The following is a 23,627-nucleotide window of genomic DNA, read 5'->3' as shown; positions in this document are numbered from 1 at the left end:
ATTATCCCTTTTATTCAGCCACCAAACATCTTTGATGTTTGGTGGCTGAATAAAAGGGGATAATCAGCGACTGCACTAATCGGTGTGTGTGCGGATCCGTTTCTTTTACACATTGGTTGCTAAGGGACCCGGCCGGGTCAACGGAAGGAACGCACCACCAGCTTGCAGGATTGGTGAACTACAGGTGTGCGGTAGGATAATTACAATGAAACCTGGGGATCCATGCCCTTACATACCAGTCACTTTATATTGGCAGGGACACAACTCATTTCAAGGTACAGCTCAGCCAGACCAACAAAATGCAGTTGCAACAACTGAAGGGTTGGGAGGCAAAGCTGCTGTTGCTGTACCTGATGGAATGCAATTAGGTAAAAGTCTTATTTTTGAAGCACAAATCTTCATTTCCTTACCGGATAATATTGTGGGAATGGATATTTTTAAGGTACAAAATGTGGTTATATGGTTGGGAACATTTATTGTTGGAGTCAAGAGTTTCACTATAAATGCTGTAATGCCCATTGTGTATGACAACATTGAATGGACTCCAATTCACATATCACCTCCACCAAACCAAGTGAACCTGAAACAATGCCATCTTCCAGGTGGTCAAAAGGAGATAACAATGGCAACTGAGATGATGGTGGAGGTGAGAGTTTTCAGACTGGTAGTCAGTCTATTCAGTGCCCTAATGTGGCCAGTAAAAGAGACAGATAGCTCTTGGTTTTTAACCATTGATTACAGAGAAGTGGATAAAGTAGAGTCTCCTTTGGCCGTATCAGTGAAAGAAATGGTAACAGTCGTGGAACAAGTGACTGATGGATTTACCATTTTGGTTACAAATCAAGGATTGGCTCAAAGTATGACTTTCATGACTATTATATGGACTGGTCCAATCAAAGTTATTCCACAACTGGTTTTGGACTGTATAATAGAGGCACAGCATATCACTGGACTGTTTTGTTACTGGATACGTTATGTGCTACTGACTGTTGGTTCAATTTACTTTGTTACAAGGAAAAAGACTGTTTTTCAGTTGAGGGAAAAGGACACAAGTGCCCTGCAAACTGCTGTGGAAGAAAAACAATTCCTTGTACTGTACACTGCCATGCAACCCGATGAAGGAACTATTATGGATGTACCTGTCACAGTCGGGACTGATTTAGCAATATCTGGATGGGCAAATGGTAATAAAATGAACTCGTGTGCAGCTTTTGCACAGAAACTCACTTTCCAGAAGTGGAAATTGTATGTACAAGTAAGGGGGGAGTGTCAAGTGAATCATCTCAAGTGTCACAGCAGTCTGGATTAGTACAGTTTGGATGTGATAGCTTTGAGCAACCCGTACTGACACTTTCTCCATCTACCATAAAGGAAGCAGTGACATCGGAGGACTTCATTTTGTTTACAGATAGATCTGCCACTATTATTGCTGCCAGACAACAACACTTCTGGACTACAGCTGCTTTCCAACCTACAGCCCATCCAACTGGAGTGGGTGGATCTAGCCAATATGCTGAATTAATGGCAGTAGTTTCTGTACTGGAGGAAACACAAAGTTTGTTGAATGGACAGTGTTCAGAGCTTTGACTGTGATACATATTTTAGGCCAACGGACACATGAGCACTCTGGACATCGAGTGGTTCAAGGCGCTATGGACTATGCAAAGCATAAAGGAATACCTTTAATCACTGTACTTGCTAAAGACATTGTGCAACAATGTCAGAAAGTGAAGAAAAGATATTCATTACATAAACTTTCTAGAGCATATGGAACACTACAGACAATGGGACTAATTTTACTGGGTTGGGCTTCTCAACAAGGAGTATATTGGGTGTTTCTTATTTCATATTAACTGAATACATTAATGGTTTGTTAAAACAGCAGGTAAAACTTTTGGCTCCAACTCATACACTCAGGGGTGGAACAAGGTATGGTTATGGGTGGATAATGGGATCATGGAATATACTGCTGAGAGTAAATGTGTGTTTCAAACTAATAATGAAAGTGTGAAAAGGGAAACTGAACTTGTTCGGGAGAACTGTTTGGGAGAATTGTCTATTATATGTGCAGGGCGTTATGTAACATCTTTTTGGATGTGTGTGAAGAAGATACTAATCCTCTTTTATCTTCCAGCCTTCTATGAATAGAGAGGTCAATATCCTAAAAACATGGCTGGCAACATGGTTATACCTTTTCTGATGATTTGTGAGCTCTGATGTGATATAACGTTTGGTTTATGGCAAGAGAACTTGATTCTACAAATGCTTATACAGACTGCAAAGCAGCAAAATGAATCTAATTGTTGGGGGGCATCATTAACATGGACTGAACTAAGGGACTGTTCTTAATTTCTCTTCAGTGGTTAATGCTTCATGGATGGATTATTGGAAGGAAAATCATAAGAAAGGACTTGCTTATTGGACTACGAACTATAAAAGATACAGATTTGGTGGATAAACAAAGTTTTCCATAGAATAAGACACAAATTATTTATTACTGATGATTTCATATGGACTTGGTTTGCATCTTGATAGGGTGGGGCATGAAATTCTGAACAAGTGGGTGCGTGTTCCTTCATCCCTAATAATGCGGATGTCATTCTAAGCCACATTGAGTAGGTTAAACTGTTGTAGAAAAAAGCTAGAGCTATTGCTAAGGATGGTCAATTATTTATTTTATGCTTATGTTTAGCTTTTTCTATTATTCTGAAACTGATTTAATGTATCAAGGCTAGTACCATATCTGACAAGCGTCAGCTATTGCCCAAATGTGCCAATGCTTTTGAATTGATTTCCTATCATACTTCTCTGTGAATCAAGGGGTGGAATGTAAGGAAAATGAGTGATTCACAGAGCAGAAGATAGAGAGAATAGAACAACACCTTAAAGATGGCGTCTAGAGCTTTTGGCAATTCAAGGAATGTGACACTGGTTAATGCTTGATTTTCACCATATATAGTATGCTAAGTGTAGTTTTTACCATATATAGTATGCTAGCTGATAAAATGTATAAATCTTCTTATATCCTGTGTGGGGGAAACATATATAAAGCTTCATTTGGGGGGAGGCTCTTTGACTTCTGCCTGGACTTCAGAGTGCCTGGTTATGTTGGAATTGCTGCTGAGCCATTTTATGGAGGGGTCCCTCAGCTAAGTATCAATAAATCTCTTATGTTTGTTTTACTTGTGTGTGTCAGTTTAATCACTCTACAGACTGAACAAGAGCCCAATCTCAACACAACTCCGCCTGGGGAGAGTGGAAGAACACATCTCGCTCTATGCGGACGACATACTGCTATACTGTATCTAGATAACCCAGGTGACTCCCTCCAGGTGGCACTGAGTATAGTGGACCACTTTGGACGATTCTCAGGGCTAAAAATCAATTGGGAAAAATCAAGCATACTCTCTATTGACACCAATATCAACCCGACTTATTTCCTCCCACCCGCTAGTCTGGGTGGAATCGTTCAAATACCTTGGCATTGTGGTACATAGGAATTTAGATGCCTTTATACCCTCAAATCTTGAACCGATCCTTTCCACTATGAAAGATAAAAAGAAAGTGTGGGCTAACCTACCTATCTCTATCTGGGCAGAATCAATCTTCTAAAAATGATATTTCTCCCTAAATTCCTCTACATCTTTTACAATTCCCTGTTCCCATCCCCCGCTCGTTCTTTGCCTCTCTTGATACGGCCCAAACAGCGTTTCTCTGGGCAAACAAGCCCCCTAGGTTTGCTAGAGCCAAACTGCGGGCTCCTGTTGCCGAAGGGGGATTGGGACTCCCACATTGGTATTTTTATTCATTAGCAGCTCAGATCTACTATATACATTGGTGGTTTAATCCAGATCCATATAATCCTAACTTCCCAATGCAGGCCACTTTGGCAAGCTCAACAGAGTCACTTTCATATATCCCATTTCGCAAATCTCCTGATCTACACACAACGCACCCAGTTATAATCACCTCATACAAAGCGTGGATGGCAGCACTCAAAGTTTGCCACCTAGCATCACCTCTCCTGTTGCCTCAGTTACCCCTGGGTCTATGACTACCTTGCCTCAACCAGAGATAGACTGATTCAGTTCAAGATCCTACATAGACTCCACTTAACCCCAAATAGGCTGTTCTGTATGAACAGACTCAACTCACCACAGTGTTTGAATCAGTCTGCTGACTGGATAAAGCAACTTAAAGAAAACAAATCATCTGAAAAGGATAAGTATTTATTAACTGCTATTTTATATTAAGGTTTATATTTAACTACTGTGGTTTTATTTTGTAAAGGTTTTTTTTTCTGTCTTGGGTGCTAAACAGCAAAGTTTGGTGTGCTAGTGTGCTTACAGCAAGTTTGTCACAACCTGCTTTACTTTGCAGTTTTCCCTCCGTTTGAGGGGGTGGGGTTTGATTAGTTGCACCTGAACAGACTGTATAAATAGAACCCCTGGCACTCCAGTGAGTCTGTTTGAATCAGTCTGCTGACTGGATAAAGCAACTTAAAGCAAACAAATCATCTGAAAAGGATAAGTATTTAATAACTGCTATTTTATATTAAGGTTTATATTTAACTACTGTGGTTTTATTTTGTAAAGGTTTTTTTTTCTGTCTTGGGTGCTAAACAGCAAAGTTTGGTGTGCTAGTGTGCTTACAGCAAGTTTGTCACAACCTGCTTTACTTTGCAGTTTTCCCTCCGTTTGAGGGGGTGGGGTTTGATTGGTTGCACCTGAATAGACTGTATAAATAGAACCCCTGGCACTCCAGTGGAGCTTGCTCTAGTGTTAGCTTCTCTTAGTGTTTGCTCGTTAAGAGGGGGATCTGTATGTGGAGTTACAAACACCGGAGTTGAAAACTAAAGGAGGTTCAAACTAGGTCAAAAGTTTGTTCTAAACCCTCATTTTTATTTTATATATTTATTTTCATTTTTTCCTGTTTTGATCTGTAACTGGGATAATGAGTGCTAGCAAGATTGAAGGTCTGACTCAGTGCACAGTCTGCCATATGTATGCAGATTTGGAACAAGAGATCCAAAATGCTTACCTCTGTGGTGGTTGTGAGCAAATTGCCACTTTGGAGGCTCACGTTAGAGCACTAGAGCAACAAATTGCAACATTGCGGTCGATTGACAATCTTGAAAGGAGTCTTTTGCTCACTGAGCAGGACCTAGCGGGGTCAGATAGTTTGGGGGGAACAGAACAGCAGCAGGATATTGAGGCAGCTAGCTGGGTGACAGTTAGAAAATCTAAGGTGGGCAAAAGGAAAATGGAGGCTGATCCAGAGATTATACATCGCAACAAATTTGCCAGATTGTGTGAAGATGATGGGAGCATGAACTCTGGATTGGCAATTCTAGATGGGGCTGATCTCTCTAACAGCCGGGAGACCAGTTTCTCTAGTAGTGGTGGGGAGGAGAGTAGAGTCAGGCCTAAGCAGATTGTGGTTGTAGGGGACTCAATTATTAGGAAAGTGGATAGGGTAATTTGTCGTCCGGATCGCTACAACCGAACAGTTTGCTGTCTACCTGGTGCCAGGGTTCGGCATGTGGTTGATCAGATAGACAAATTATTGGGTGGGGCTGGGCATGACCCAGCTGTGTTAGTGCATATCGGTACTAATGACAAAATAAATGGTAGATGGAAGACCTTAAAGAATGATTTCAGGGATCTAGGCTCTAAGATCAAGGAAAGGTCTTCCAATGTCATCTTTTCTGAAATTTTGCCTGTGCCACGTGCAAGTTTAGGAAAACAGCGGGAGTTTAGGGAGCTAAATGCGTGGCTCAAGTCTTGGTACAGGAAGGAAGGGTTTGGGTTCCTAGAGCACTGGGCTGATTTTTCATTGGGGTACAACCTATACAGTCGTGACGGTTTGCACCTCAATGGAAGGGGGTCCGCGGTGCTAGGGGAAAGAATGGCTAAGAGGTTGGAGGAGTGTTTAAACTAGGCAAGAGGGGGGTGGGTGAGATAAAGAATTATGGGGAAGCTAGGGTAGACGGGGCAGTGGGGTTAGTAAGGGGTCATGGGGGAGGAGTAAGGGGGGCATACAGTTTACCAGCTAAGGAGGTCCCTCTGTTACAAGGAAAACAGAATAATACTAACTTAACGTATAATTCTTCACTAAGTAATGCAAATTTCAAAAGTAAAAGTAGTAACCTCCGCTGTATGCTGGCAAATGCACGCAGTTTGTCAGGTAAAATGGGAGACCTGGAATTAATTGCATTCTCTAAAAATTATGATATAATTGGTATCACTGAGACCTGGTGGGATGAAACATGTGACTGGATTGTGAATTTAAATGGTTACACCCTTTTTAGGAGGGACAGAGGGATTAAAAAGGGTGGAGGAGTGTGTTTGTATGTAAAGCCTGAATTAAAGCCATGCGCTAAAGAAATAACAAAAGGCTGGCACTGGTGAGGGTGTAGAATCACTCTGGGTAGAGATTTTGACTGGGCAAAAGGTAACAAAAAGAATTATCATTGGTGTATGCTATAAACCACCTCGTATAAGTGTCGAGTATGAAGCCCAGCTACTCTTGCAGATACAAGCGGCTTCACAGCTGGGTCAAGTTTTTGCTATGGGTGACTTCAATTATCCAGACATTGACTGGGGTAATGGGGTTGCTAAGACAGAAAAGCTAGTAGGTTTGTAAATATGCTGAATGACAACTTTTTATTCCAGCTCGTTCAAAAACCTACTAGGAATAACTCTCTTTTGGACCTTGTAATAACTAACAATACTGAACTCATCTCTAACATTTGTGTGGGGGAGCATTTAGGGAATAGTGATCATAACATGGTCTCCTTTGAGATTCTGTTGCAGAAGCAATTCTATAAGGGAGTAACTAAAACACTAAATTTCAGACATGCAAACTTTGACAGTATAAGGGCATCTCTGCAATTACAATTAAACCGCACCTGCTGTTTTGGCCAATTAGTCCTTGGGTGCACGTCCAGAGACCTGTTCACAAAGGTTCTCCACCATACAAATATTTTCTTCCAATAGACAGCACTCCAATAGTATTAAAACCGTCTTTATTGCTTATAGGACAGCAGCACAAATGCAAAGTTTCGAGCGGCACTCCACTCTTTGTCAAGCATGAAATACTCCACCACCACCTGACCTTAAATACCATAGAGCACAGTGCCCCCTGGTGTCACCACATATTTTAACAAGATATAAAACATTTTAAAAAAGAGAATTTGTAAAGACGGTTTTAGTACTAGACGGTTGGAGTGCTGTCTATTGGAAGAAAATAAGGGCATCTCTGCAACATATTAAGTGGGAAATGCTTTTCTCAGGGTTAAACACAGAACAAAAATGGGAAGTCTTTAAAATGCTGCTTAATAAATATACTTGTCAGTATATTCCACTTGTAAGCAAGGAACGTCGTTGCAAAGCAAAACCTTTTTGGTTCAATAGAAGCGTTGGTGTTGAGGTGGGTAAGAAAAGACGTGCTTTTAAGGCTTTCAAGTTAGCTGGTACAGCGGAAACATTTATAAGGTACAAGGAGGCCAATAAATCATGCAAAGAAGCTATAAGGCAAGCTAAAATTGCTATAGAAAAGGATATTGCAGCAAGCAGTAAGAAAAATCCAAAATTATTTTTTAAATATGTTAATAGTAAAAAAATGAAGCAGGAAGGGGTGGGACCCTTAACATCAGAGGGGGGTCAGCTGGTTGATGAAAACAAAATAAAAAAGCGCAGATTCTGAACTCATATTTTTCATCTGTCTACACAAATGAGGAATCAGTAAGTGAAGGTTTCCTTCTTCACAGTCCCAATTCTAGTAATACAACTAATGATGCATCGTTCACACATGAAGAAATTCAAAAGAGACTAGAACATGTTAAGATTAACAAAGGTCCAGGGCCAGATGGTATTCATCCCAGGGTACTTAGCGAGCTTAGCTCTGTGATTGCCAAACCTCTTTACTTAATTTTTCAGGATTCATTGAGATCTGGCATAGTGCCGAGAGACTGGCGAATTGCTAATGTGGTGCCTCTATTCAAAAAAGGATCCCGTTCTCAGCGCTTTTAAGGCTTTCAAGTTAGCTGGTACAGCCGAAACATTTATAAGGTACAAGGAGGCCAATAAATGGAATGAGAAATAAATAAGGGAAGGAGAGAAGCCAAGATGATGCAGAATTGATATAGGAATCTTGTAATTATATAAATGTTGTGATGAACTAGGAAACCCTTAGGAGGAAGAGTTCCAGCAGGGGCTGTTATATGTCTTCCTTTCTTGGCCACACATGCACATGCCATCTTATGGAAACCATGTCTATCCATGATCTAGAGAAAAGAGGACCAGGCTTTGATTCCTTTATGCCAGTAGAGGTGATAGCTGATTCCAGTGGGTTCAGTAAATAGCTGTTACAGTACTGCCTGGCAAAAAGGTTTAGCAATTGAAGGAGTTGTTCACCTTTAAAATACCTTATAGTTTGATGTAGAGAGTAAAATTCGGAGACAATATGCAGTTTGTTGCTTGTATTTTTTTTAATTATTTGGCTTTTTGTTCAGCAGCTCTTCAGCAGCTATATGGTTGCTAGAGTTTACCCTATTACCCTAGCAACCAGGCAGTGGTTTCAAAGAGAGACTGAAATATGATCAGGAGAGGGAGAGGACCCAGATAGAAAGATAAGGAAAACAAAGTAAAGATTATCAATAAAATTGTAGCCTCACAAAGCAATAGCTTTTGGGTACTGTGGTCAGTGACCCCCTTTTGAGAGCTGTCAGGAGTCAGAAGAAATCAGCAAATCATTAAAAAATGGGCGAAAAATAAATGAAGACCAGTTTAAAAGTTTCTAAGGACTGGTGATTTTATAACATACAAAAAGTTAACTTAACCCCTTTATCCAGGTGTTTGTTGGTTGGACAAATGCCTGTCAATGTTCTGTTCTCTGTAAAGCAATAATCTACAAATGCTACACAGATTAGAAGTTAAATCAAGGGTGGAATGAATTCAACCCAATTTCAACAAATTCTTCAGGATAATGTTCAAGCATCAGTCACAAAGTTGAAGTTATGCAGGTGTTGGATATTCCAACAAGACAATGACCCTAAACACACTTCAAAATCTACTTTTTATGCAGAAGGAAAAGTACAATATTCTGTAATGGCCGTCACAGTCCCCCCCGACTTGAATATCAGCAAAAATCTATGGGATGATTTGAAGCAGGCGGTCCATGCTGGGCAGCCATCAAATTTAACTGAACTGGAGAGATTTTGTATGGACGAATGGTCAAAAATACTGCCATCCAGAATCAAGACCCTCATAAAAGGCTATAGGAAGCATCTAGAAGCTGTTACATTTGCAAAAGGAGACTCAACTAAGTATTGATGTAAATATCTCTGTTGGGGTGCCTAAATGTATGCACTTGTCTAATTTTGTTATGATGTATATTGCATATTTTCTATTAAATTAATAAGCTTTATGTATCTGCCGAAATACTACTATTTCCATAAGGCATGTTATATATTAAAAGGAAGTTGCTACTTTGAAAGCTCAGCCCATGATAAACAAAACTCCAAAGAATTACGAGGGGTTCCCAAACTTTTTAATATGACCTTAGAAGATCCAAGATTCTTGCATAGGTTGGGGTACAGTCAGACAATCCTGCTGGGGCACCATGAGAAAAATGGGGCCCGGTCCTGTTGGGCCTCACTGGCCTGGGCATTTTGATAGGTTGTACAGTGGATTGTGAAGGGAGGCTGAAATGCATTGGGGCATAGTGTGCCAGAGTGGTGGGCCCTAAGTTGGGAGTTGGCTGCGTGACAGTGTGATGGAGGTGGCCAGAGTGGTGGGCTTTATTTCAGATTTTCCAGGGGGCCCCACCTCCCCCAGACTGACATTGGAGTGGGGGTTGAATAGGGTAGAGGTGGGTAAATTGGGATGGAGACTGGACAGGGAGGAAAGACCATGCAGGCTTATTTACTTCTACATAAAATGAGTTTTCTAGGATATATCAGATGTCAATATGTATCCCCTATCTACTTAAAGGGGGTGTAGGGATGTGAAAATTTAGACACCCTTACGCTTTGTTGACAGGCACATTCTTAGTGATATTGACGCCTAAGTGGGTCCTTATGAGGGCCTTGTGCTTATGACTATGAAGATTTTCATTCATCCAGGTCATAGTATATCTAGTATAGGTCAATCTAAAAACAACTGGACTTGCTGAGTAATCAATGAAGACGTTTCACTACTCATCCTGAAAAGGATGTGTTAGCCAAGGGGTTAAACTATGCAGTGACACCACAACACATACCAGTAGTTGAACTCATCACAGCCACCGAGTCTGCTATCAAAAATAATAACTTGAAAAATGAAGAAGCAGAACAACTCCGGCTAAAAGTGTCAGCTGCTTTGTCAAGTGCCAGAACACCTCCCTCTAACTTTACTACAGAAGAGAGGAGAGCACTCAGCTCTCTGAGTAAGGACCCGAACATCACTATCCTGCCAGCAGATAAAGGGAGATGCACAGTTGTGCTCAACACAACTGACTATGACTGCAAGATAACCACTCTGCTCAGTGATAGCAATACATATGAACCCTTAGGGAAAGACCCAACCAGTGGTTACAAGAAAAAGGTCATCGGTTGCCTACAACAACTTGAAAAGGAGAAAGCCATTGATCGAATTTTATACCACCGTCTGTATCCCAGGGAAGCCACACCATGCTTATACGGACTCCCCAAGATACACAAGGAAGGAGCCCCACTAAGACCCATTGTCAGCAGCATAAATTCAGTGACATACAGCATTGCAAAATTCTTGGCTAACATCTTAGCCCCGTTGGTAGGCAATACAGTGCATCATATCCAGAATGCCAAAGAGTTTGTAACCAAGATTCACGGCGTTACACTAGAGGCAGAAGAAACAATGGTATCATATGATGTCACTTCTTTGTTCACATGTATACCTACTACAGAGGCGATTGAGACTGTAAGAAATCGACTGCAACATGATAACACCCTCAGCAGCATAACGAAGCTCAGTCCCAACCAAGTTTGTTTGTTGCTAGATTTGTGCCTTAACACCACATACTTCAAGTACAAGAACCTTTTTTATAGACAGAAACATGGCTGTGCAATAGGTTCTCCAGTCTCTCCCATTGTAGCAAACTTGTACATGGAGGAAGTGGAAAGGAGGGCCTTACTTACTTTCCAGGGAACTACACCAACTCACTGGTTCAGGTATGTGGATGATACTTGGGTTACAATCAGATCCAATGAAGTGGCGGCCTTCACAGAACACATTAACTCAGTGGACAATAACATCAAGTTCACAAGGGAAGATGTCCATGAGAACAAACTTGCTTTTTTGGACTGTTTGATATGTATCCAAGAGGGGGGTAACTTGAAGACGGAAGTATACAGGAAACCCACTCATACGGATCAATATCTGTTGTTTGATTCCCATCATCCACTGGAACACAAACTGGGTGTCATTCGAACCCTGCACCACCGGGCAGAATGTGTGGCAACTGATACAGAGTCCAAAGACAAAGAGCAAAAACATCTCAGAGGAGCTTTGAAAGCGTGTGGCTACCCAGACTGGGCCTTTGTCAAAACAGCAGCAACCAAGCCCAACAGGAACACCAATAGAAATAACCGCCCGGAGACACATAGTAGGCGAAACATAGTCATCCCATATGTAGCTGGAGTGTCAGAGAAACTCAGGAGGATTTTCAACAAACACCATGTCCCTGTGTTTTTCAAACCTAGCAACACACTGAGACAAAAACTGGTACACCCAAAGGATCAAACACCAAAAGAAAAACAAAGCAATGTGGTATACGGAGTCCAGTGTAGCGAGGAGTGCACAGATCTATACATTGGGGAGACAAAACAACTGCTCTCCAAGCGAATGGCTCAGCACAGGAGGGAGAACTCTACAGGGCAAAACTCAGCTGTCTTTCTACACTTAAAAGACAAGGGACACTCCTTTGAAGACAGCAAGGTCCAAATCTTGGATAAAGAAGACCGCTGGTTTGAACGAGGCGTGAAAGAGGATGATTCATGTCAAGGTGGAGAGACCATCTCTGAACAGAGGTGGGGGCCTTCGACACCACCTGTCTGCTACATACAATGCTGTTCTAACATCTGTACCCCGGCGGATTCAGAACACTTCACACATCCATTCATGCAACTCTCACAAGTAACACCTGTATCTAGGAGTTGCATGACACATTGGATAATCCTATCACAACTACACAGAATCAACACCTCTGTGAGTTTCTTCAGATGTCACCTCTTTGAAGAGTTACAATGTGCCATTGTAAATGGATTAGTGGAAGAGTTTATATGCCGAGAATTTCCCACACCAGTCAGTTGAACTGAAGAAGCTGCTCGGATGAGTAGTGAAACGTCTTCATTGATTACTCAGCAAGTCCAGTTGTTTTTAGATTGACCTATACTAGATATGCCTTGTGCTTATGTAATCCCTGCAGTTCTCACAGTGGATGCTAGATGGCACTGTGGCATAATATAAAAGGCTTGAAAACCATGAGGTCAGGGCCATTGCTGCTGAACCTTTCCTCTGTTAGGCCACAGAGGTTAGGGGTGGTGGAACTCAGCCTGAGTATAGGAAGTGATAGTTGAATCCTTTAATAGATCACTCTAGGAGTGATAGATAGGGTATATAGTTGAGCAGCTCAGACGAGGATATTAGAGGGATTAAGATCCCGGGTATTACTGACCCCATAGTAGGGCCTAAGTGTTAGGCTCAGGGAAGTATGTAGTCTTCTGAGATCCACCTAAGGTAATCCTGAAGATTGGGGAAATACCTTCTGACAAGCTGCCTAGCTCTCTACGTGTATTCTTTATTTTGCGGAGAGTCATTCTATGTTTAATACAATGAGTATACCTTGTTATATTGATTGATCTATGTGTTACTCTATGTTCCATGCTCCATTGTGAACTCTGGTTTTGGTTAATAAACTCAGTTTATTGTTTAAGCAAAATAAAACTACTGGTGCCCAATCTCTTGTGCATTGCACACAGTTACAGTTGCACTACACCCTGCCTCCACCCCGCTGCGAGGACTTACCCCTGAGAAAAGAGCTTTATTGGTGGTGTTAATCCACACAGAAAGTAGCTAAAACGGACTTCCATAAAGTCTGTTTATTATAGCGCTACACACCATCATGCCGCTACTCCGTCCCCAAGAGGTGCACGTGTGGGCAGTAGCAGAACATGTTAACCCCCACTGTGCTTTTGCCGTGGATCGAGTGTCCCAAGGCTGTGGCATAAAGCTCATGCATCCTACTCTCACTTACCATGTGAGATTAAAGGGCATCCGACTTGTGGTGGAAAAGGATTTTAGAGTCCTGGGTTACTGGGTAAGGCTGTACCATGGTCCAGTGAAACTAGGGGATGATGAAGGGCCGTACACTATTTACCCGGTAGGAACATAACCCATCGGTTGCCCTGTTATATATGCTGGACCTGAAACATCCCTGCCACTCGAGATTGAGGTGAAGACTGAAACTCCCGACCCCTCCACAGTGGTTAGCAAGTCTGAGCAAGTAGAGGCGACAACCACGAGTGTAGGGACTGTTTCGTCCACTCTTGTTATTGCCGGAAACCAAATACCCTAAGCTGAAGGTTTTTTCGGGAAATCTTCCTGTCCCCGAGGGAGAGCAGGGTTTCGAAGAGTGGCAGGAGGCTGCTGTTCAAATGCTGGAAGAGTGTCCGTGCCCCGAGGGTGATAAACGGATCAGTTTAACCGAAAATCTGCGCCCTCCCGCCAGCCAGGTAGTTAAACTGTTTTGCAAGGCTCATTTAAAAGCGTCTGTCAGAGATTGCCTGAAAGCCCTAGAAGAGGTGTATGGGGCTTGTGACAACCCTCATACCTTGCTCCATATGTTCCGAAGCTTGTATCAAGAGGATGGGGAGAATGTGTCCACGTTTGTGCAATGGTTACAAAGCAAGCTATGGACATTAGTTCACAAGAACATTATCCCTATTGCCGAGGTCGATGAGATGCGACGTACCCAACTCATGCATGGACTGCAGGGGAGCCACCCCATAGTCATGGAGCTGCACATAATGGGTGAAATCATGGGCGTAGTAAAGGAAAGGGAAGCTGAACTGGAGAAAGTGGCAGTTCACATTAAGAAGGCGACTACGGGGAGTTCTCCCTCCGCTCGGAACGATCTGAGGGGAGTTTCTGGGAGGAAAGAGGATTCATTCCCCCAGTCTAAGAGGGTGCCACTAGCAAAGACTTTCAGTGCTATTGCCTGTTTAGACTGTTACCATTGTGGACACCAGGGCTACCGAGTGTACCAGTGTTACCCGCCAGTAGACTCGGGTGACCTCCACAGTAAAGGGGGGCGCTTACCCCGGAAACGAAAGGGCACACAGAAGAGTCAAAAATCTGTGACGCTCCCCGGGGTAGGAAGACAGTGTAATTTCAACCTGCTTGTGAATGGTGTCCCGACCACAGCGTTATTTGACACGGGCTCCCAATTGACTATTATACACCGGCCTTTCTATCTTCAACATCTCAGCCACCTCCCATTGCAAACTGTGGGTCCAGTACCCGTATTCGGTGTGGGGACGGGCCCCACCTACATGGATGGCTGTGTGGAAGTACAACTGCACATCCCTGGACTTGTAGGGGACAACGACCCACCTATTACTGTTGTGGCTTACGTAAGTCCTCCACCTGGAGGTAAGGAGGCTGCCCCCGTGATTGTATGCTCCAATGTGAAGGCTGTAGAGGAGGCTTTCCTCTGGTTCCTCCAACCCAGGGAGGGTACCCCACTAACTGTGTTGCCTGTATCTCCAGAGCTGCAGGAGATTTGCCAGACCTTTGCCCCAGAGTCTGTAGGAAATCCTTGGCATCCAGTAGAGATCCCTCCAGGGGGAGTCCAAAGTCTGCGAGTGTATGTGGAGATTGTGTCTGCTACCCCCGGCAGTTATTTCTTACTGGAGACCGACCCATGCCCAAAATGGTTGGGAGATAGTTCCTTAAAGGAAAGACTATCGGCGCAAATGTCCCCGAACTGATGTGGTTACGGTTAAAAATATCACCTCCCATACCGTCATCATTCCTGCATGGCATACAGTTGGGCATTGTTACCCCGTGGATAGTGTGAATCCATGTTTGGTCTGAATGGGGACATTGGACACTAAACTTACTTTTAATCTGGAGGAGGCTGATGATCCTGTGGAACATCGTCATATGTTTGAGCAGAAGTTATCGATGTACCGGGATATTTTCTCAGTAGATGAGATGGATGTGGGCTGCGCTAAACATGCAGAGCATAGTATCCGATTGAGTGATGATACTCCTTTCCGAGAGAGGTCTAGGCGAATACCCCCTCGTGATCTGGAGGATGTTCGGAAGTATTTGGAAAAGATGAAGGATCAACGGATAATCGTTGAATCACGCAGCCCGTATGCTTCCCCAATTGTGATTGTACAAAAGAAAAAAATGGTAGTGTTCGTCTGTGTGTGGATTATCAAACACTAAATAGACGCACTGTCTCGGATCAGTATACTTTGCCCCGTATTGATGAGGCCCTGGATGCATTACATGGTAGTGCATGGTTCTCTGTGATGGACTTACGGTCAGGATATTATCAGATTCCCATGAGTAGGGATGATCAAGAGAAGACAGCTTTCATCTGCCCATTGGGGTTCTATGACTTTACCCACATGCCTCAGGGTATAAGCGGGGCTCCTGCAACCTTTCAGCTCATGGAGAAGGTGTTGGGCGATTTGACTCCCAGACATTGCATAGTATACTTGGATGATATAATTGTGTTTGGTTCCACTTTAGAGGAACATGATACCAGGTTGTTTAATGTTCTGTAATGTCTTCGGCAGGAGGGTCTGAAGCTCTCTGACGATAAATGCAAGTTCGCTCGTAAGGTAGTGAAGTTTGTGGGGCATATTGTATCTGCTGAAGGGATTTCTACTGCCCCCGAGAAAGTCGCAGCTGTTCGAGATTGGCCACGGCCTAAAAATATGACTGAACTTAGAACCTTCTGTGGATATTATCGGAGATTTGTCGAAGGATATTCCAAACTTGCTCATCCCTTAAATGGATTGTTGGCGACCAATTCCTTCCAGCCTTCAGTTAAAGCCAGGTGGTCCACAGATTGTGAGGAAGCCTTCCAAACTCTAAAGAAAAGACTCACGGAGGCCCCCGTCCTCGCTTATGCAGATCCTCAGAAACCGTATGTCCTGCATGTTGATGCCAGTTATGAAGGACTGGGGGCATCCTTCACCAGGAATACCCAGGAGGGTTGAAACCGGTTGCATATGTTAGCCGAAGTCTTAATCCAGCTGAAAAGAATTACCCGGTGCACAAATTGGAGTTCTTGGCGTTGAAATGGGTAGTTACTATGGGGTTAAGTTTGAGGTGAGAACGGATAATAACCCGTTAACGTATATCTTAAAGGGGACATATACCATAAATTTTTACAATGCAGAAAACCATGTAAAATAATGTAAAATAAAAGGAATTGTTTTTATTTTAATACCTTTTGTGTCAAATATGTCCATATAAGCATGAAAACTGTGTTCAGCCCGCCCCTTTGCTAAGTTTCCTGTCTTGGAATCTCTGGTATGTGGCTCTGCAGCCAACGGCTGTTTCTGCCTGTGTAATAGAGCTGCATCCAGTGAGGGAGGACTGAGCATGCAGAGGTGGGCGGTGCTGTTCATGATGTCACACTCAGTCCGTCCCTGCATTCCTTCTACAGACTGGATCATCCTTACTGCTCGTTTCCCTTCTTCTGGTTTCTTTCACTCTCTGCTCGATTTGTTTAACCCCCTCCTCCCCTGCTCATTTGTCTCCCTCTGTTTGTTTCCCCCCCTCCCTCCACTACTCGTTTCTTTCACTCTCAGCTGTGTTCGTTTTTAATCCCTCCACTGCTCCGTTTCTGTCGCTCTCTTGTCTATTTGTTTAACCCCTCCTCCCCTGTTCCTTTTACTCCCTCTCCCCCTCTCCCCTGTTCCTTTTACTCCCTCTCTCAGCTCACATCCCCCTCCCTCCCCTGCTCCTTTCTCTCCCTCCACTGCTCCGTTTCTGCCACTCTCTGCTCGATTTGTTTAACCCCCTCCTCCCCTGCTCATTTGTCTCCCTCTGTTTGTTTCCCCCCCTCCCTCCACTACTCGTTTCTTTCACTCTCAGCTGTGTTCGTTTTTAATCCCTCCACTGCTCCGTTTCTGTCGCTCTCTTCTTCTATTTGTTTAACCCCTCCTCCCCTGTTCCTTTTACTCCCTCTCCCCCTCTCCCCTGTTCCTTTTACTCCCTCTCTCAGCTCACATCCCCCTCCCTCCCCTGCTCCTTTCTCTCCCTCCACTGCTCCGTTTCTGCCACTCTCTGCTCTATTTGTTTAACCCCTTACTCCCCTGCTCCTTTTACTCCCTCTCTGCTCATTCCCCCCTCCCACTACTACTCGTTTGTCACTCTCTGGTCTATTCATTTACCCTCCAGCTCCCTATGCCTCACTGTTCGCTTTTCTCCCTGTCTACCTTATTCTTTTCCTTGTCCCCCCCCTTACCAAATGCTTGTTCCTCTTTTTTGCGGATATTGGTTAAAACTATAACAAAAAGCTTTGAATATTTTTTAGGTTTTCCTTTTTTTTTTTTTTTTACACCTTGCATCTGTTATTAAATGTTACACAATTCCAGAACATGAGCTGCATTTATCTCCTTACAACTCCCTGCACCTGACAATAAACTGTTGCAGAACAGCTGCCTTTCCCTTGCAACTCCCTGCACCTGACCACAAACTATTACAGCACAGCTGCATTTTTCACTTGGAACTCCCAGCACAAGATCATAAAAATGTTCCAAAAATGCTGCATTTTTTCTTTGCAACTCACTGCACCTGGAAATGTTTTAGAACAGCAAATTTGTTTTCTCTTTATAGTTTGTATTAAACTCAACATCTCTTGCTTTATGCTGAGCATTTAAAATATACTGATAGGTTAAATGATCAGGCAACAGTGTAAGACAGTAATGTGCAGACTGGGACACACAGGACAGAGGGTGGGAGGGGAGGGGTTTGGCTGCTACAGATCAGGAGTTCAGCCTGTCAGTCAGTGCTGTGACCCCTTCCTGTGAGAGAATGAACAGACACTCCTACTCTTCATTTCAGCCTAGCTTCTGACCTGAGAGTTTCTCATTGCAGCTCTGATGTAATGACAGTTTTAGCAGGTAAAATGCATTCAAAACATTTTTTTTTCTGCATCATTACATTGTTTGAGGAAAGATTCATCATATATCTGAATATGAAGGTTATGCAAAATGTCCCCTTTAACCACTGCTAAGTTGGACGCAGCCGGGCATCGGTGGTTGGCCGCCCTGTCTAATTATCAGTTCTCTCTTAAGCAGGGCCGGACTGGGAGTAAAAAGCAGCCCGGGCAAAAAAAATCAAAGCAGCCCACATGTAAACACACAATGCTCTTGTACTCAGCCACACTTATATATTGGGTTAAAACTTGCATATTGGTGTGCACCTCGTAGGTCTATTCACCCTCTTGTGTATGCAGATAAAAATGATCCTCAAAATAACTGTGATATACTGCTATAGATGCTATAATTCATCAGCGCAGTTGCCTATATAAATAAATCAATGGCTTGAGGTGAACGATTTTGGGTTGATCCGATTGTGGGCCCTAGGTACCCCCCAACCCCCCCCCCCCCAGCACCCCTTATAATTACACCACTGACAGGGGATAGGCAGAACTGAAATTGCAAGCTGGAGAGTTGCTGAATAAAAAGCTAAATAACTCAAAAACTACAAGTAACAAAAAAATAAAAACCAATTGCAAATTGTATCAGAATATCACTCTCTACATCAAAGTAAAAGTTATCTCAAAAAGCATCTATACACTATCCCACAGGCCCAAAAGCTATACACACAGAGCGCATATGATTTTTAGTAGACTTAAGGTATGAAAATCCAAATTATGGAAAGATGGGTTATCCGGAAAACCCCAGGTTCCGAGCATTCTGGATAACAGGTCCCATACCTGTACTGGAAGCTGTGTGCTGTAGTCTGTCGTAGCTTTGGTGGGCCCTGGTGAGATCGACTACAGTTTAACTACACAAAACAGAAGCAGCCCATTTCAGTAGTAAATGGAGTGGCCCTTTGGGCATTTGCCCCGTTTAGACAGATTGCCAGTCTGGCCGTGAGTGTGAGGTTTTATGGATTCACTTAAATTAGGAGACAATCACTAATATGCAGGCACTACTTATATATGCAGTATTGTACAGCAATGCAGAATAACAGATGATGCACATATTTGTGCTGAAAATTTATTTATAGGACAAATGTAATATAACATTTTAATTAACATAGTGAAAGCTAGAGTGTGCTGGTCATATGCAGTACCTGCAGGCACCAACCAGAAGGCAAGGTTTAGAGTGAGGGGGGACCAACTCAGAGATACTTTTTCTCATGGTCTTTATCCTGCACAATCAACCTTCTTGATGAGGTAAAGGGTTACTAAAATAATCCTGCTGTTTGGTAGCAACTACATTAAAAATATGTTTCAGAGGTTCTTTTTTCTAGATTCTGTCATAAAATGAAACCCCTGTGAAGCATGTGGAAAGGATTGGTGCTGCCCTTTGTACTGCTGCCTTTGCACAACCCCACAACACACACACACACACGGCAATATTTCTAATGTAAAGAAAGAAAAAACACTGTAAAATGGATTTTTTTTACATTATCAACGGATTTATTCATAGACAAATCAATCAATTGAAAAAGTTCAAAATAAGCAGCAAACAGCAGTGAAGATTTCTGCTGGTACTTTCAGCAACTAATTGGATATCATCTGCCTACCTTCCCAGCTGCTTCATACTGCCCAGGAAGGAGCCTGCCGTGCCATTCATTACTCTCTATCTCTCCACCTCCTCCCCCAGCTTCTCGTTTCACAGAAACAGGGCGGAAACTCCCCAACCAGTCAGTTGGCCAATGAGAGGGGCGTGATCTTCCCCTTTTCCTGACTGATGGCCAATCAAAGGAGGTGGGAGGGACACAAGGTTGCTCTCTATGTGTTTGAGTGCGTGACTGCGTGTGAAGGTAGAAGCAAAGGAGAGGCAATAATTGCCGTGCGTGCTGTAGTCTGTTGCATTAAACAACAGAAGCGGCCCATTTCAGCAGTTAGTGGAGCAGCCCTTCGGCCATTCGCCCGAACAGGGACATTGCCAGTCCGGGCCTGCTCTTAAGTACAAGCCAGGTCCTAAAAATGTGGGGGCTGATGCATTATCCAGACGTCCTGGTCTTCCCCCTTATCTGGAAGAGGATGAATGGGAAGAGATTCCCAGCTTATCTGTGGCTGCCCACTGTGCTACGGCAGCTATGCAGAATGGTCGAATAACTTTTTCCGAATTGAGGTTAGTGGATTCCCTGGGGGAGAAAGAAGACTGCATTCCGTCTATGTATGCCTTTCCCACAACCACCAAAGAGTCTTCAACTGAACACTGGTGATATTATTCGTGAGCAAAAGAGAGACCCGGTGGTTCGGCATGTCCGCGAGGCTGTCGTTAGGAGAAATCCTGAGCTTATGAGAAAGACTATACCAAAGGAAAGTCGGATATTCCTGAAGGAATGGGATAAATTGAAGTTTATTGATGGGAGCCTCTACTGGGTTCAATTGCTTCATGACCACCTGGAAAGGAGGCAGTTGGTGCTACCCCAAACCTACTGGAGGATTGTTTTGAGGAGCTTACATGACCAACATGGTCATTTGTGGGTGGAGAAGACTTATGGTCTGATCCGTGATCAGTTTTTCTGGCCGAGAATGAGAGAGATGGTGGTCAATTACTGTAGGCGTTGTGTCCCTTGTTTGTAAAGAAAGTCTTTACCCACTCGGGCTGCTCCCATGGAACATTTAAAGAGCCATGAGCCGTTGGATTTAGTCTGCATGGATTTTCTGTGTATTGATAAAGATTCTAGTGGGATTGGAAACATACTAGTTGTAATTGATCATTACACTCGATATGCTCAAGCCTACCCCACTAAGGACCAGAAAGCTGCCATGGTGGCTCAGGTGTTATGGGAGAAGTTCTTTGTGGATTATGGTCTAGCCAATCGGCTTCACTCTGATCAAGGAAGATATTTCGAGAGTCAGTTGATAAAGAAGCTGCTAGACTTATTGGATGTGGCTAAGAGTCGCACGACTCCCTATCATCCTGAAGGGGATGCTCTTCCTGAGAGATTTAATCGAAAACTGTTGGACATGCTGGGTACTCTTTCGCCCCACCGACAAACCCTCTTGGAGCTGTCATGTAAGTGCTTTAGTTCACGCCTATAATTGTACCCGGCATGAGTCTACTGGGTTTTATCCCTATTTCCTTATGTTTGGAAGGGAAGCGTGACTGCCTATTGATGTTCAACTGGGGGTTTCCACTGATGGAATTGGATGCAAGGAGCACTATCAGTATGTGAATCGCCTTTGGACCAGTTTGAAGGAAGCTTATCGCCTGGCTGAGGAAAATGCTGCAAAGGTCAATGCTGGGAATAAACAACGTTTTGATGCTAAAATACAGTACAGAGAATTGAAGCCTGGAGATAAAGTGCTCTTGCAAAACTTAGGCCCCAATGCAAAGCATAAGATGGCTGATAGGTGGAGGAAGGAGTTGTTTGAAGTAGTAAGCAAGCTACCCAGTATTCCAGTGTATCGGATTCAGAGTCCGGATGGAAGCATCAAGGCTTGGCATCGAAACCACTTACTTCCTGTGCCCCAAATTCCTCAGATGATTACTGATCCCGATGTGGTGGAGGATACAGGTGTGGCTCTAAACGACGATGAAAGAGGAGAAGGAGTTCTACCTACAACTGACAGTGGAGAATAACTAGCATCAGGTGGAGGAAGTGACATTATACCTCAAGGAGGTGAATTTGATATTGATGCTCCTCCATTTCAGCCTGATTCTCAAGAAACCCAAGCCCATGACACAGATGTGCAGGGGGGTTTGAATTTGGACTCAGCTGGGTTCAGAGGACCTAACATACCTAACACTGGCGAATTGAGGAGAGGTGATCGGGTTAGGAGGCCTCCCCACTTATGACACTGTGGGTAGGCCCTGCTATGAAGTGCCTGGATATTTTGGCCCTTCTCCAGTGGCGTAACTAGTCACCGGCGGGCCCTGGTACAGGATAATAATTTACCCCCTATGAATCACATGCCAAACTGCTGCTGGTGTGCGCATTGTAAAATTGCCCTCTGCCCAGCCACACGCGATAACTCCGTTTCGCCCCTCCCGTACCACTCTATTTCCACCCTCTTTGATTATTTAGCCTATTCACCCCCCCAACCCCTACTTTCTTAGTTATTCCCCCCTGTGCCCCGGCGCCCACTGCTGCAGAACATCTTGGAATTTGAACTACGCCCTGGTTGTTATTGTCAGTGGCCATAGCAACATATGATGTATATACATGTTGCATCAGGAAGTTGCTGTTGCCTTGGTTACTGTTTTTATGATAGTACTACTTAATACACAGCACTATACCGCACAGCCGAGATGAGAAGGCAACACGGTGCTACTTGACTGCACATGACGCGGTTACAGGCTCATGGAGTCTCACACGATAACCATTGATGAGGCTCCGGCGGGCCCCAAGGGGATGCAGGCCCGGGTGCAGTCACACCCACTGCACCCCTGGTAGTTACGCCACTGCCCTTCTCCGACAGTGATGAGTTTAATTGATGCTCATGCTAGATTGGTACATATGATGCCTGTGTGTTATTAGATGTGGAACCATAAGAGAACTGTGGGTTTGACTATTTGATGGACTAGAATACTGATGTGTTTGAAATGCAGTATGTCTAACTTGTACCTTTCTTTGTAGGTGTTTACTGACAAAGTTTACCTGCCATAAATGAAACTGTTGCTATTGATATGTTTCTTTCCAGCTATGCCATTGTACCTGGGTTACTCAGGAGAGTTTCCCCGAAGAGGTAAAAAAAAAAATGTAATATTGAATGTTTTGCATATGTGTGTTGCTAAATTTTGAGGTTGAAAGGTTCCTTGCCGGGACGGAAGGAATTCACCAGGGGGAGAATGTAGGGATGTGAAAATTTAGACACCCTTACTCTTTGTTGACAGGCACATTCTTAGTGATATTGACGCCTAAGTGGGTCCTTATGGGGGCCTTGTGCTTATGTAATCCCTGCAGTTCTCACAGTGGATGCTAGATGTCACTGTGGCATAATATAAAAGGCTTGAAAACCATGAGGTCAGGGCCATTGCTGCTGAACCTTTCCTCTGTTAGGCCTCAGAGGTTAGGGGTGGTGGAACTCAGCCTGAGTAAAGGCAGTGATAGTTGTATCCTTTAATAGATCACTCTAGGAGTGATAGATAGGGTATATAGTTGAGCAGCTCAAAGCTCCGACGAGGATATTAGAGGGATTAAGATCCCGGGTATTACTGACCCCATAGTAGGACCTAAGTGTTAGGCTCAGGGAAGTATGTAGTCTTCTGAGTTCCACCTAAGGTAATCCTGATGATTGGGGAAATACCTTCTGACAAGCTGCCTAGCTCTCTACTTGTATTCTTTTTTTGCGGAGAGTCATTCTATGTTTAATACAGTGAGTATACCTTGTTATATTGATTGATCTATGTGTTACTCTATGTTCCATGCTCCATTGTGAACTCT

The 23,627-nt window shown here is 43.5% G+C and overlaps 1 protein-coding gene across 1 annotated transcript; it reads left to right on the top strand.

Annotated features, from left to right (window-relative positions):
- The first annotated feature begins 511 nt into the window (after positions 1-511).
- On the top strand, positions 512-15,010 carry LOC121397622. The gene is given in 5 exon segments (XM_041574676.1): positions 512-646; positions 10,215-12,008; positions 12,010-12,090; positions 13,168-13,401; positions 13,634-15,010. Coding segments are annotated over 5 exon segments (3,621 nt in total).
- Positions 15,011-23,627: the final 8,617 nt, after the last annotated feature.

This window comes from Xenopus laevis, chromosome 8S (genome assembly GCF_017654675.1).
Source record: "Xenopus laevis strain J_2021 chromosome 8S, Xenopus_laevis_v10.1, whole genome shotgun sequence".
Lineage (NCBI taxonomy): Eukaryota > Metazoa > Chordata > Amphibia > Anura > Pipidae > Xenopus > Xenopus laevis.
This window is presented reverse-complemented; position numbering and strand designations above follow the sequence as displayed.